Here is a 16480-nt window from a genome sequence, read left to right as displayed (position 1 = left end):
AGTAATCAAGTCTTTCTTGATAAGATGCAAATTGTTCTTGAGGAACATAGAGTAGCAACAATTGTTGTTGGGTAATTATGTCATATTGTAATTAGAATGTTACGTGTGTTAAGGGTTGGTGGTTACGTGATGGTTGTCAGCAGTTGGCACCGAACAACCTATATCGACACCTATATATATGTACTTGGGCTTCTATTTCAATATATGTTATAAGCGGAAGGGAAACTATGCTTTGAATGTATTGGTATTGTGGAATCAATGAATACAGACATATGAGTTCTTCTCACTTGTGTCCTTGTGTACTGCTACCTTTTCTATATTCCTGTATTGTTACGCACTAAATGCACACACACCCCTCGAGGGCAAAACAACAATAAGATATTTGGATGTCATCATCAAAAGTGTTGTTGTTGCATGAAATACAGCGGGTCCAGATCCTAATGAATTGCAGGAGTCAATTCACAAATTCCAAGCTTTCATGGTGAAAAATAGGAAGGAACAAGAAGTGTCTCCAAACACTTGAATCATGTTTTTATTTTATTGAAGGATGTAGTTTCTCTTTGACAAATTACATGTGATATCAAAAGTTGTAATTGCAAGTAATCACATTACTTGTATTCTTGTAACTTGTAATCACATGAAAACAATTACAAGTTGAAAGACAGTAGAACTGTAATTTGGAATAAGTCAATTAATTGTGGAATAAGTCTTAGTTAGTTGGACTTCTCCCACTTTTTGCTCTTAGCCCCTCTCCTATGTATAGGATAGGAGGGTGTTCTATGTAATATGAATATTTTTGGCAAGCAAGAAAAACTCTGTAGAAATTTACAGCGATAAAAACTTTGTGTTTTATACTTGTAAAATTGACTCTCAAGCAATACAATGAGAACATTTGAGTTTTCAGATTTTGTGTTGATACTTTGTTCATATATTCATTGTGTTCTTATGTCACAGTGATATATTTGTCCGCATATACTTGAGATTCTAGTAAGGTTGTTGGAAAGAGCTTTAATCTGATTTCTTGCAGACTTTGTGCTGCAAATAGTGAGGGTTAAATTAGTATAGTTGAGTGTTCATGATAGAAAGAAGCTACCAGACTTTGTGCTTGTAACTATTCTTGTTCATTACAATATATAAGTGCATTATATTGACAGACTTTAGTTGTTGTATGTTGTACGTTGTTACCATAATAATCATCTTAGAAGGTTGATATGATAGTAGAAGAGTTGAAGACTTTAGGCTTCTGTTTCTATTTTCCCATCTCAGGGAAGCGACGGAAGACTTTGTGTTTTTATGGAAACTTCGCTTCCTATTGAATAAGTTTTTTTGTAATTGTTGAAATTCCCTGAAAGTTTTTGAATTTGTTACTCTAAGTTGTAGTTTCTTTTCTTAAAAAAGAGAAAAGAATATCATGTTTCTGAAAAAAAGAAAAGGATGTTGTCCCACCCAAGTTAAATTAGTATTTATAGGTTATAGTTAATTTGTAATAGTTAGAAGAAGTAGGAAAGGGGGAGCCTTCCCTTAGAATTAGGAGACTTTTTAACTCACACGCTGTGACTGAAACCATAATTTTGCTTGCCTTCCCAGATGTACAAAATTTTCAACCAACAGTGTCAATGTTCAGGGTTGTGATGCATGAGAAAAAGATACCATCATCAGTCACTGTAGGAATACCATTACAAAGTCTATGATAGTTCATTGGAGAAAGTCTAGGGCTAAGGGGTTCAAGTTGGACAATTATAGGCAAGCATACAATTCTATATTAGACCTCTCCTAAGTGTCAAATGCAAAAAACTGCTGGTAATAGGAAAGAAAACTGGTAATGTGAGGCAAAACTGGTAATGTGAGGCTGCCCTGAGATTTGCCATGGAAAAGAGGTGTGAGAAGGTCCTCAACATTAAGAAGAGATAGATTCACAACCACTAGAATGAGTATCAAGGTGTTGAGGATCCTTAGCCATAGTAGATTGCAAGGATGCGCAATGCCTCTCTGATCTATCCCCATCTGCAAGTGAATCAACAGTATCTAAAGCACACTTAACATTCACTGATCTGTCCCCATCTGTAAGTGAATCAATAGTTTCAATAGTAATAGGAAAAATACTGATAATGTGAGCTTGCCCCTGAGATTTGCCATGAAAAAGAGGTGTGAGAGGCTCCCCAACGTTGAGAAGAGATGGATCCACAACTATTAGAATGAGTGTCAGGGTACTAAGGATCCTCAGACATTGTAGATTGCAAGGTTGGGCAATGCCTCAACAATCTGTCCCCATCTGTAAGTGAATCAATAGTATCCAAAGCACACTTAACACCTCCAACTACGATTGATTGAAAGAAGTCATCAATTTAGTAGATCTAGATCCACCACAGAAAGATCTATGCCTGAACCTAGTGAACTCGTGAAGAAAAAGGGCCAAGCACCTGTGATCAGAGTAGTAGGGGAAAGCAGACAAAGAACCACCATAATCTCTATATTAACAATAGTACCTCTCACAAATTTCATAATAGACTAAACCCAAGAAAATAATGTGCAGAGATTGAAATATACACCGCATTGAAGGGCAAAATAACATACCTTGCAACTAGAAACAGCAATAATGTTAGAAACAGCTTTCAAGCCTGTTGGCATTTCCTCCATAAAAACAGGCTTTGCAGGTTGTGCAGACATTGTCACGCTAACTTTTTGCACCCAAGGTAATGCAGCCACTACATCATTTGCTTGCTGTTCAAACTGCCATTCAAACCAAATGCTCAGGTATATGGCATCCAACAAAATATTCACATGAAAACAGGTAAAGCCATTAATTCTTTGAGTATAGCATGTTAATGGTGATGGAGAAAAGGATTACATACACAAACAGAAACACTGAACAATACAAAACAAAAGCCAGAATATCCCATCATAACAAGTGTTTTTTTATTATGGATATAGTGAATTTGTGTTTTGAGTTGTACATGCGTGAAATATATGAATCTAATTAAACAAAATAATGCGTGAAGGACAGCTACCTTGCCATATTCAGGAAAAGCAATGTTTGCACCCGTTTGTTCTTAATTAAGAGCACAAGTTCTCTGTTATATTATACAAAGAGGAAATCAAACTAGTTTTGAGAAAATTGCATTTGAAGTACCATATCTTTGATGGGGCACGCAGGTGTCGTTAGCTCGAGTCTAAATGAAACCTGTCAAAACACAATTTACTGTAGAGAATTGCTTCAAACATTATGGATTAAAATTAAAAGAATATCCAATTATGGTACCTCTCCAGAGATCTCATCCAGTTCTATGTCTTTTACAAACCCACATGAAACAATGTCAGTCCCAAAGTCAGGGTCTATTATTTGAGACAATGCTTTTAGAACATCTTTCTTGGCACTTGCTATTGATGTTTCTGCAGAAGTGCCTGATGCACATCAGGAAAATAACCATGTTACGAGATTGTAGAAGGCTAAAAATGGATGGCAACAAAAACTGAAGTAATTTTTAGCAAGAAATTTTGGGTTTTATTATAAAGCCTAAATTCATTATCTAGGAAACTGGAAATGATGCACTCAATGTCTAACAAGCTTATGATCTGAATACCATACTTTTGACAAAGAAAAGGCCCAATAAAATTACTGTCTAAATTTATACAACCTAGGAATAATTTGATACATTCAATCTTTGAATACATCATTAGATATGAAAAAAAATGGAAAACAAACAGTAAGATATCACCAAAAGCCAACACTTGTCAAATGTTGAAGCAAAATGAGGCTTAAATTTCAAGCAAAAAAAACTTACAGCCCAATTCATATGCAAAACAAAATACAGCAGCAAAGGAATTATTTAACGAAGAAGCAATTTTGTAAAGAAAGAACAAAGCAGTTCATTTGGCATTTAGCATACGAATATATTTACACAAAATAGTTATTGGAGATATGAAGCCTTCTGCCTTCCTAACAATGTGAAACATGAAGCCACTAAGGGAAAATTATATTCAATAAAATAATGTAACCACTGGATGCTGGTCGATTAGAAACTTGTATGTATATCTCTAAAAAAGCTAACATCAAATCACCATTGCTCTCCCATGTGATGTATCCAACTGTCATTAGTTATAAAGGATTATCTCTCAATATGGTGACTTTACACACACACACACACATAGATGTGTATATGTGTGTGTGTGTGTGTGTGTAATAGTATATACATATATATGTATACGTATATGTATGTATATGTATATGTGTGTGTGTGTGTTATGTGTGTGTGTGTGTTATGTGTGTGTGTGTGTATATACATATACGTTTATGTATGTATATACATGTATATGTGTAAATATGTGTGTGTGTGTGTATGTATATATATATATATATATATATATCTGTGTGTGTGTGTGTATACATATACATGTTTCAACAAGAAACATCCTATGGAAAATGCCCCTTCATCTGCATATTTTCATTCATTTCGGGTTTCAAGAATGAATGAAAATATGCAGATGAAGGGGCATTTTCCATAGGATGTTACTTGTTGAAACATATATATATATATATATATACACTCACATTTCTAGGCATACCTACCTACAATGCTTCTCCACCTTATCATCCTAATCTTTGATAAAAACAGATTCCTAAGTGTTTCGGATCGAGAAGTCAAACCATCCCTAACCAAGATATCTCATTTGATTCCTCCCCCAACCCCAATCTGCAACATGCTTTAATTAAGCATTTGTCAGAGTTGGGATTGCAGACTTCCCTTCTCTCTTGTATCACTTCCATACCTTCCCTCATTCCCTAAAACCTCGCCGATCTCTTTTCCTTTTCGTTTACAGTCAAATTTCAGCCCCTTTCTTCTCCCAAGTACCTGTTCCAAGGTATCCCTGAACTCTGATCCCAAACAATTTACATTATATTTTCTCATAGGAGTTAGAGCTTCAAACTTCCTCCATTACACATACATACAACATGAGTTCTCTAACTCTTACTCCCAACAACCTAACCAACGGCATAAAGTATAAGTTGCTCCAAATGCTTACAACTCAAAACTCTGACCAATTTTTCACTACTTTTTCACTGTTCATCAAAGCGGCCCGAAAAGGTCACATGTGTGTTTAAAAAAGTCTAGGTGCACCAAAAAAGTACTAATAGATGACAAGGATGTCATTCATCACCCAAAGACTTTTCCACTTGATTTTGGCATGATTTTGAAAGATCCCAAATGGATCCTTTTGCTGTTGCTGCTGTAAATTCTTAATTAAACATACTATATTTTTGTAATTTTCCGGTGATCTTATAGAATAGACAAAAGTTGCAGAAAGGGATTGTTTCTTTTTGGGTTTTGATGTTATAAGTAAAGTAATTGATAAATAGCAACAACTGTGAAATAAAACAGTAAACAATCTTCATATGTAAGAACACTTAAGCAATTTGAAAATACTGCAAATCATACCAGGCAAATAACCTAGTTTTGTATTCAGCAAGAATCCATACATTTATTTGGAGTTGTTCTCAATCTGGATTGATGTCAGATGGAGGAATATTACTGGCAACGAACAAGGAAGACCAAATAAGCTGAATACAACCCTTCAAGCCAACATACAAACAAGACATGGTTGCAAAGGAGGCGTGGAAGATGCTGCAAATCACGTGCCAGCTGTAATAGACCAGCCGCCCTGTTGAAACCCCCAATATGCACGCTGAATCTTTAGGCCAAGAAGATGTGTCTTCTACCTCTGACAATCTCTGTGCAATCCTGGATAAATCCACTGTCAACTCCTGCTGAGGGCTACGTCCCAGCAAGTTCAGACCTATCCCAGACCAAAATCACTCATCCAGAGCAATTCCCAAATTCGCAAGTTTCAAAATGATCAAAGATGCTATCAATTAGATTTTCATCTCCTTATAACTCCTTTCCCTTTGCAAGTCGAACCCTAAAGAATAATAAAGCTTGCGCTTTATAATTAAAGTGACACTTTCCCAATTATGGCATCAAACTATAGAAAAATATCACTTTATTGCGAATAAATAGCTTCAAGCATCCAAAAAGACTCCGAGAGGTGAGAATCATGTAGCAAAGTTCAAGACCTTTCCAACGAGCTATAACATATAGGCATATCAAACCAGATGAAGCCAAAAACCCCTTATTACTCCGAAATGGCTATATACATAGCCTTATTTTAATTTATTTAATCGCTAACTTAGGAAATATTTAAATATATTAAAATATTTCCATAGATCCAATAATAGCCCAAAATAACCAACCAAACATGAATCTCACTTTGAATCTCACTTTGTCACATGTCTGTGACTGATGCCGAACAAGATGGGCCAACTGGCAGTCCCATCCCTAAAATCTAGGGATGCTCCTAGAAACTAGGAAACACACCCAATCTTCCTGAAACTGAAACCATGGTATGGTCACGTGGAACCTCAAATATGGAAACTACCACAACCTCCTAAAAAGTGGGAATCTCCCTAAAATCAAGGAACTGCTCCCAACGGCCCACAAACTGCCTGAAACACCAACTCTAGATATTGAATACCCTGTGTGAGTCTCTATCCACCACTGCCAGCCTACAAGACCCCCATAATAGGCTAACTCACATGTCTCTACTAGACAAACTAAAGAGGGGACATGACAGTCCTCCCCTCTTGGATATGCTTGCCGACAAGCAACTGCAATGCTGGATGCTGTAAAATAGCCTCTTCCTCCCAAGTGGCATCCTCTATAGGGAGACCCCTCCAGCGGACCAAGTACTCCCGAATTACCCTGCTTCTCAGCCGACGTTCCCTCACCTCCACGATCTCCTCAAGAACCAAAGCCAACTTACCTTCCTCATCCAAGGGAGGTAGATCAGTGGATGCTACAATATGTTGCCCTAGTGCCTTTTTCAGACAGGACATGTGGAACACATTATGAATCCGATTGTCAGGTGGTAACTCAATCTCATAGGCAACCTCTCCAACATGCCTGAGTACCCTGTATGGCCCATAAAACCAAGGCTTAAGCTTCTCAGCCCCACCCCTTTTAAGGGTGCTTTGCCGGTAAGGCTGCAGACATAGGAAAACCATGTCATCCACCTCAAATGCCCTCTCAGTCCTATGTTGATCAGCGTAGATTTTTTGCTGATTCTGTGCATGCTGCAAATTCTCCCTAAGAGATCTCATAATATCCTGGTTCTCCTGTAACCAATCCTGCGCCAAAGGTGCCCTGCTGTCACCTACAGCCAAATCCACAAAAGATAGTCCATCCTAGCCATAGAGGGCTCTGAAAGGAGTCATACCAATAGACATATGGTGTGTAGTATTATAACAATACTCGCCCAAGTACAACCAACACACCCATGCCTTCTATTGTCCTGACACATAGTTGCGCAAATACCCCTCAACCCACTTATTAACTATCTCGGTCTGCCCATCTGTCTGGGGGTGGGAGCTAGTGCTGGGTGTCAACTCTATGCCTACGAGCCTGAAAAGTTCTTGCCAGAAAGAACTCATGAACCTACTATCCCTGTCACTCACTATGGTAATTGAAGCCAAGCAGTTGTAGGTAATTGAGATAGTGGTTGGGTGGATAACTGAGAATTGAGTGGGCATGGGTTAAAGCTGCCATGCTTCTGGAAGGCAGATCGGGGCCCTTGGATGCAGTCAATCCTGCCCACTGATTCAATATGTAAAATCTATAAAAGGCAGAGGCCTTTCTTTTGTAAAGGGTTAGATTCTTGTTAGAGTTTTTTTGTAGACAGCTAGAATATGTTAGATTGTTAGAAGGTTAGAATTTAGTAGTTAGGAATAGAGTAGAAATGCTGCAGAATTGTTGTAATAAGCAGCTAGAATCAATATAATGGACATTAATTTGGTGTTTATCATCTTGGTTTTAGTCTATTTGCATGGTTTCCTTCAGCAATTTAGATAGATCTTTTTTGGTGTGCAGGTATTTGATGGATTCAGGTTCATAACATTGGGGATATGTTGATTGTGTATCCCTGTGTATGGTTAGTCTGAGCCATTAAAATTGTGTTTAGTTCAATTGCAGGTGTCCATCTGAGTTGCGCCAGAATTGGGTGCTTAGCCATGCATCTGCAGTCTGAAAATCTTCTAAGTCCCCTTGAATATTGCATCGTTCTTGCAAGGTTGTGAGTTATTCTGGCCAAGCAGGGATTGGTTATGTTGAATATGTCTACCTACACACCAGTCTTATTAATTTTAGGTCTCCTAAACCCTTCTCCTTTGCTTTTATTTCCCAGTTCGAGAATCAGATGTAGACCAGTCTGTTGCAAAACGTAAGTCCCCTTGTGCTCCCAGCAAAACACATCGACCGTTGAGCTATCCTGCAATCAAGAACTGACATTTGGAACCTTGAGGTTGTCCCTTTTGATCGATTAAAAACAGCATTAGGGCTTCATTATACAAGAGAGGATAGGATACTCATCGAGAACATTCTATTCTACGTTGGCCGGATAGAGTCGTTGCAATGCGATTTTAGAAACGCCAACACAACCCAATTGGCACCAACCCACAGAGAGCACCAACTCTCAAAGAGAACCAACCCTACGTTATGCTAAAGAACCAACTCCAAATTGTGTTCAACAACAAGATTTGATAAAACTTTTCTTAAATACTGTGCATAGAACCATTAATGATGCACTACAATAACGTGTATTTTGAAACCATGCAAAGAATTAATATCATAAAGACATTCACAACACAGAAAGCATTATCTTACGTTCTTAACTCCTCACGGCACTCTCTCTTCACACACTAAGCTCCTTCACTTCCACTCAAAACATAAATACCCAACACCAAATATGTGCTACATACACATAGAGTTGTCCATATTTTTTCAGAGACACATTACTGTAGCATCTAACAAACTATATGTCTACCCCACCTCTCAAAACAAAAAGATCTTGAAATATATAATAATGTCCATGCCTATTCGGATAAACATAAAAACACTCAACGAGATGATTAACACTGTTGTAGAATTAATAGTCTTCCACGATGTTTCATCTCCTCATTTTCACAAACTATCTGTGCAAAGAGTGCGTCTACCCAGAAATCTTCATTAACATGAGTAAAGTCTTCAAACTTTTTTTTTTAAAATCAGGCATCCCCGACCTGTTAGAAATGCACAGTTTTTGTTCATACACACACATCATAATGTTTTACATGCTTTTAAAAATTGTTTTCAAGGGTTGCGTAATTCATTACTTCTTTTTTCTGAAGATCAACTCAACTAATAAATAGCGTTACATATAACTTCACCATTTCTGAAGATAAATTGAATTACTACACGTACCAACAACTCGATAACTTTTTTAACAACATTTTTCACACTAAAACCATTGGATTCATTAATAAAAAACATTACATCCTCCACAACACCTTTTTGCAGCCCATAAAAATCATCAAAGAAGAAGCCACAGGAATACAAGAAAACAGTTTTGTGCACAACAAAAAAAAAATGATTTGCCAATGCTACCTTCTAATTGTATGTCAGGCACTCAATAATCTCTCCACGTAAATGCCAAAAGACTCCAGCCATATCGAATAGAGGAATTTTAATCTCCAAAAGAAACCAAACCAAACCTCCACATAAGTCCACCTGGCAAATGAGAATAAGAAACGCACAAGCACGGGAATAATGACTTCCATTTTTCAACAATTGCATAATGTCCAAAAATTTAAGCGTTTTTTCTTTAGCTCCAACACACCAATAAAATCCATCTAAAATGAAACTATACCAGCTGAAAGTGAAATACATCAAATCAAAAATTGAAGTCCTAACAATAGTGTGGAGTATATAAAAAATAAAATACCGAAGATCCTATCCTCTTGAAAATTCAACGGATGACTTGTTAGGCTAACGTAACACAAGGAAGAATGAGGCCGACACATAGGCAGCTTAAGTAAGCCAACTAGCTGAAACACACAGCCAAGCAGCTGGAGTAGACACCAAAGCAACTCAACCAGACAAGCAAGCAGCTCAACCAAGCAGGCAAACAGCTCAACCAAACAAGCAAGCAGCTCAACCAAGTAGGCAAGCAGCTAGACCAAACAGGCAAGCAGCTCAACCAAGTAAGCAAGCAGCTCAATTGAAATTACAAACCAAAAACATTTTCCTGAGACTCAACAATTGACATCAATGACAAAATCTGCAATAGAGGTCTCCTTACAATTCAATGGCTTGGATTGACTATGAATCAATGGCCAAGATTACAAGATAAAACCCTAATTAGGGTTAAAAACAACTAACTCCATTTGACCAATGAAATAATTACATCTCGATGGGCACATGTCCTTTGAATGTGCACCAATAGGAATTGAGATTAGGTATGCTGAACAAACTCCAATGCAATACCATGTGTCACTTGCTCCTTTCGCTAAATGAATATGATACATTGAACCTAGACATGCCGACTTGGAATCTCCTAATTGGTTGAATGTAACTGGGTGCCAACTCAGCATGCTCATCATGTAAATCATAGCAAGGAAGACCTCCATCTTGAGCAATATCTCTTGATACTCAACATTATCTAGTTTGCTCAATGTTATGTTGATGGGGCATATTCCCAAATTGTATCCTCTTTGTGATCAAGTTGGTTTTCTAACTTTGCTTAACTCTTCTAAAACTATCTATCTTGATCACATTTGCATTTCATATCCTCTTCTCCTAATTTGGAAATCTTCCCTTTGTGATGTAACATTCCACCTTACATTGATCCTTGCTTAGACTCGAATTGCTTGCCTTGATGTGGGGTATCTTTATGTTGCAACGCTCCTCAACCAAGAGTCAAATGTATGCACTGACTCATATTCTTGTATTTCCGTAGTGTTGATGTGTTATTTATGCACATAACAATACAGAATAAATTACCAAAGTAATTTACCCTCTCTTGAACAAAATCACCTCAGATGCTAAGGATGAGATCAACTAATGTGATTCCAAGGTTTCTACATGTCAGGTCTTGACGAGTGGGTAAGTTCAGTGGTTGATGTGAATTGCTGTGTTTCACTTTGGGGACTTACGCAAATGTTTGGATTATCATGAATGATGTGGAATAGGTGTGCTGACAACTTAAGATTTATCAATAAGGCTCTGGATTTACTTCTTACTAAAAAAGGGGGAAAAAGAATAGGGTTCAGGAAATCTATTCTAATCCTAGGAATGTAGGAAATGGTGAATGCATTTAGTGGAATCAAACCAGGCAAGGTCTCACAATCAGGTATTGACACAAGCTTAGTGCAATCATCGAAGGTATACTTAATGATTTTCAGACTATTACTATCAAACGTAGACACCATCCAAGTTGATGCTTGTCAACAGACGCATAATAGTTGAAGTTATGCTTACTCAAACTCCAGTTGACCACACAAGGCGCACTTACGAGCGGAAAGAGGCTAGTGGTATGGATTAAGGATTCCACACAAATATACTCAACAAATCTTCCATTCAATCTAACATACATGAAAATAAATTCTAATCTAAATTCTAATCTAACTTGGAGGAATTGAGAACCATGAATGCAAATACAACACTTGAAGAGCAAAATCACCAACAATTGAACAATGATTAGGATTCAAATAGTTGTAGCATATACCAACAATTCTACAAAAACTCTCTCTTACAAATGAGAGACAAAGGGGCATATATAGAGTCTCTTACAAAATGGATGGCCCAGATTGATCTAAGATCAACAGCCGAGATCATGCCAACAAAACCCTAGAATTGCCCTAATTAGGGTTACATCAAAAATGGTGCCACCAACATATGGCCCAATAGAAAGATACCTAGTCATCATATAGAGAATCTTCTAGAAGATTCCTCCCTGCATCTCTCTCTCTCCTAGCATACTCCAAGAATCTAGCCAAAACTGAATCTAACTCCTCCATGGAAACGCTAGGCAAGGTATCCTGCTGTAAATCAATCACATCCAATGAATCCGAGCAAGCATTCAAAGTGTTCTCCCATTCAGGTATGAGCTTCTACGAATTATGAACATGAATCAACAAAGAGACCAAGTCATCTATCCGACTCTTCTGCAAAGGGTCCAACTAGCAAAAATACATAAATTTTATCTTGTCTCTTAATTCGGCTAAGTGTAAACCACTAGCATCACTAACATCAACACCCAATAATTCCTCAATCGAGGCAAGGATTTTCATCTGAATGTCCTGAATTAATCCTTCCATCTCCATACAACTCGATTGGGCATTCTCATAAGCTGATTTCTTCAAAGCTAGTGCACAATACCAGCCATGGAAATTATATATGTCTCCACTGTGCACAATGTTCTCGCTGACCAAAATGGAATGAGGAACCTTCTTCAATGCCAGGAGGTGTGGAATAGTCTTCTCTTGGATAGGCCGGAATTCTTCCCAAACTCCCTCCAAATACTGGATTCTGAATACAAGCGTTGTTGTCTTATCATATGCTTGGACAAACTGAGTAAGGAAATCATCTGCCTGCCTTCTTGTGCTTTCAATCCACTTTTCCACCTTGGAGTGTGTACCTCTCGCTACCTCGCAGTGTGAATGTATTCCATGGTCAACTGCAATAGGGGAAATAAGGGTGGGATCCCCACGCCTTGTCCCTGCAATATACTCTCTGAGTCTAATATTTTCTTCTTTGTACCTTTCATTCTCCGCAATCGCTGTGTCTAACTTGGCATTGATTGCTTGGAGGTTGTCACCAATCTCCTGAAATTTCTGCCCTGCGGATGGACGACCAAGGGCAACTGAAGTGATCTGGAAATCCATGGGAGTAGCAGTGTCCACTATCACGCCTGCTCTAGGAACAGCAATCTGTGCAATCCGCATTCCTGTCTCATCTCTAGCTATGTGCGACAAAATCTCCGCTCTCTTGGGCTCTTTCTTCTTAACACTCTTAGCTAGGTAGTCATCAATATCCTCAATAGGCTGTACTTCTATCATTTGTTTACTTTTCTCCATACTCTTCCTCAACCATTCAGGAATAGCGGTCATCTCCATACCATCATCAAGACATATTTCTTGATCAAGGTCCTTCAGTGCCGAGATAACTTCATCATTATCATCAGGATTATTCCTGGTCCAATCATATACATCATTTCCCAAACTAACTTCCAAAAGGACAGTAGGGGATCCTGGCTGGTCATCATTCTCATTAGGAGGTGCAGATGTTGTTGTGGCATGAAATTCTTGAGTATTCTCTGGTAGTATCACTGTGTTGGAACACTGCTGAGTCTCCTTATTCTGTTTTGTTACTTCAATCACTTCGATTGATGAGACACTGGGAGGGGGTGAAGGAATGATAGTCTTCTGTTTCTTCTTCACATCCTCAATCTTCTTCTCTCTAGCCTTGACTTCTCCATGCATGTTCTTCCTTCTTTTGGGAGCTTGACTCTCTTCGTCTGCATGAATCCTGACATCACTGACAGTCCTCCGATTATCCTCGGAAGTAGACTCTTCCGTCTTCATCGTCTCATAAGTGAAGGGAACACCCATGTCAACTAATCTGTTCATCTGCATATCTACCCATGTGCGGGAGAAATTCAAGACTTCTCTCATCAATATATTCAGATCAGTCTCCTTTGACTCTGACCAATTTGGCAATAGGATTGCCTTCTTCATTTCATTCTCATAATGTGGGTGTGTATGATCTCTATCATCTAATACCTGATCAGGGATGAGGAAAAGTCCACACTTCCTCATGAAATCCACTGACATTCTGGACCACATTCTTCTCTTTACTGCTTGTTCATCCATTAAGTTAGCCCAATAATCCTCTATGTCAACCTTGTGAGTGAACTTCTCTCCTCTGATCCTTCCGACCTTCTTGTCTGGATCAAATCTTTCTCTTTTCTTGTAGGTAGCAAATCTGTAGAATGCAATCTCCTCACCTGCAGTGCTGGCAGCTATGACGGATTGGCAGACCTCTGACGTCTTCCCAACTGAAATAGGGAATGTCATTCCTGTCCTGTGCTTCTCTCTCTGGATAACATTGAACTCTAGAAGTTGTCTTACCACTTCCAACAATATCATTCTGTCAGTAGGATACCTAGGAAGCCTGTAGGGTTCAGATTGAAACCCATGAATCCTGAGGTATGTGAAAGTGGGAAACTGTATATACCACGATCCATATTTCTCTATTAACTCTGTTGCCTCCTTGGACAATCTTCTGTGGATTCCGCCCTGCAGCATCCGTGTGATGTACATAGTGAATGCATCATTCACTCTTTTATAGTCTTCAATTCTGTGCATACTCAACTGGGGGTAGCATTCATAACTCTTAAACTGTCCTTGCCCATTCCCGACTTCACCTTTGCATATTAATCCTCTGTATGAAACAAACCGTGCAAGCAGGTACTGTAATGACCCTTACTATAAAGGCCACTAATAAACCCCAAATCTGAACTGAGATAATTTGTCAAACACTTGGCATGCACTGAATTGTTTTGTTTGTGATGTAGTGTTTCAATATGATAGTTGTTTTGAGCATCAAGTACAATTGAGATAACAATACCAATATTGAAATGTAACACAATAAACAATAATGAAACTCTAAATATTCATGCAAGGACTTCAATGCTAATATATCATGAATTTCCCAAATTCTGATTGCATTGTTCAGTAGACTAATTTTCTAAAAATGTATGACTGTTACAAACTCTTACACATGAGCACTGAATTTATGACAAGAGAATGTATAAACTATCACACATGAACAATGACCTTGCAATGCACCTTCTCTACTATATCAATCCAACTACAAGATAGCAATGTCTGATTACAATGGACTGTTTTCTGAATACATAAATGACTGTTACAACTGTGCACTTCTATCATAAAAATTGACAACAAAAACAATGCAATGGAACCTGGAAATCGCTCCTTGAACTCCGATTATGAAATGCTGAGAAAGGAGGACTGGACTGTCCCAAGAATGCCCTGCTGTCACTACCGTACTGTCCCTGCTGCAGGTCGTACCTGGGTCGTACTGTGCGGTTGCAGTACCAAATTTTGAGCTGGGATGAATTCGAAACCCTTATTCACCAAATACAAGCCCTCAAATCAACCTTCAATTGAAATCCAACATGAAATGGCTGAGTACCATCTCCAATAACGCAACCCTTCAGAAGATATTTCACTTCCTCAGTTATGCTAATCTAAGGGAGTTATCGTTCCCAAAGATCAATGATATTTGCAGACCTTCAAGCTCCACAAATGCTCAAGTAGATGCACTAGAGAAAATAGACTTCGATGCCAAATGAGAGACCCATGGGGTCTATTTATACACTTTTTAGAATCTTCCTCTAGAAGTATCCATAACTTTCTAGAAGTATCCATAATAGAATCTTCTAGAAGCCTCTTAGTCTTTCTAGAAGTATCCATGACTTTCTAGAAGTATCCATAATAGAATCTTCTAGAAGCCTCTTAGCTTTCTAGAAGTATCCATAATAGTCTTTTAAAACCTCATTGCACTTTTTAGATAAAAAGTAACTTCATAAAATAAAAAGTGCACCTCAATAACATTTTGGCCCCAAATAAAAAAGTAATAATAAAATATAATAAATATAATGTCTCCAAGAGCATAATGAGCCATCCAATTACCAAATAAATGCCAAAATGACTCTCTCATCACAACCATCTGCCTACGAGAGTCTGGAATAGGCAAATCCACGTAAAGTGTCATGTCATACTAAAGAGGGGACATGACAGGTACACCAGGTAAGAAGTCATGGCGAATGACTTGGACCTCTCTACATTCCTCAACTGAAAATCCAGATTGTCGCTTATGATCTTAGACCAATTCACTAGTGTCCCTTTAAGACAATCCTAGATGAAGTAGAACATCCATCCATGAAATATTGCTCCCTGTGGCATTCCCATCACTCTGTTGAGTAGGAATATCAAATCACTATATTCCTCCTTGAAATCTATGCACATAAGTGTCTTGGGAGCCTTGGAATGATGATTTCTAGGTTCAATCATCCATTCTTTATTAATTAAACTCTTGCATACACCCATCTTCTTCGTGTATCTGTCTGCATAATCTTCCTTGGTCACATCCTTCATGTCTGTACTGCGTGGAATTCCGAATACCTCAGCAATGGCATCCTCAGCAAGGTAGGCGATGACAACACCCTTCGGACTCTTGATCATTCTTGTGAGCGGATCGTAACATCGAGCACACTCCAGGATCAACTCACTGCACTGTATGGATTGTGGAAACCCAGCGGCATGGAAAATGCCACTCTTCATAATATTCGCATATGCTGGAGAAGGAACTTGATCTCTGGATCCGAACATCCGGCGCTGCATCTGGTCGAAGTCCAGGAAATGCATGTTGGTGTAGCGTCCTAAAATTGCGACACTTGCAATTTTGACTGCATTTGGGTCTTCACGATGGCGATGCAACACGGAACCTAAATGGAGACCCCGAAACTTGTTCATGACATCAAAAACTGCATTTTTCAGCACCCTGGCCTGATCCTCCTTGCACCCTGCTGT

At 38.4% G+C, this 16480-nt stretch overlaps 1 protein-coding gene across 1 annotated transcript in view; it reads right to left on the bottom strand.

Moving 5' to 3' along the window:
* The window catches only part of LOC131060257 (fe-S cluster assembly factor HCF101, chloroplastic), a 329698-nt gene that overhangs the window by 287463 nt on the left and 25755 nt on the right, over positions 1-16480 (bottom strand). The window contains exons 3-5 of the mRNA XM_057993432.2: positions 3260-3402; positions 3131-3181; positions 2575-2730 (exon numbers count right to left, since the gene is read on the bottom strand). Of these exons, the coding sequence (XP_057849415.1) occupies positions 2575-2730; positions 3131-3181; positions 3260-3402 (350 nt within the window). The remainder of the gene's footprint in view (positions 1-2574; positions 2731-3130; positions 3182-3259; positions 3403-16480) is intronic.

This window comes from Cryptomeria japonica, chromosome 1 (assembly GCF_030272615.1).
Source record: "Cryptomeria japonica chromosome 1, Sugi_1.0, whole genome shotgun sequence".
Taxonomy (NCBI): Eukaryota; Viridiplantae; Streptophyta; class Pinopsida; order Cupressales; family Cupressaceae; genus Cryptomeria; species Cryptomeria japonica.
Note: the sequence above shows the minus strand (reverse complement) of the source record. Positions and strands in the feature narration are given on the sequence as shown.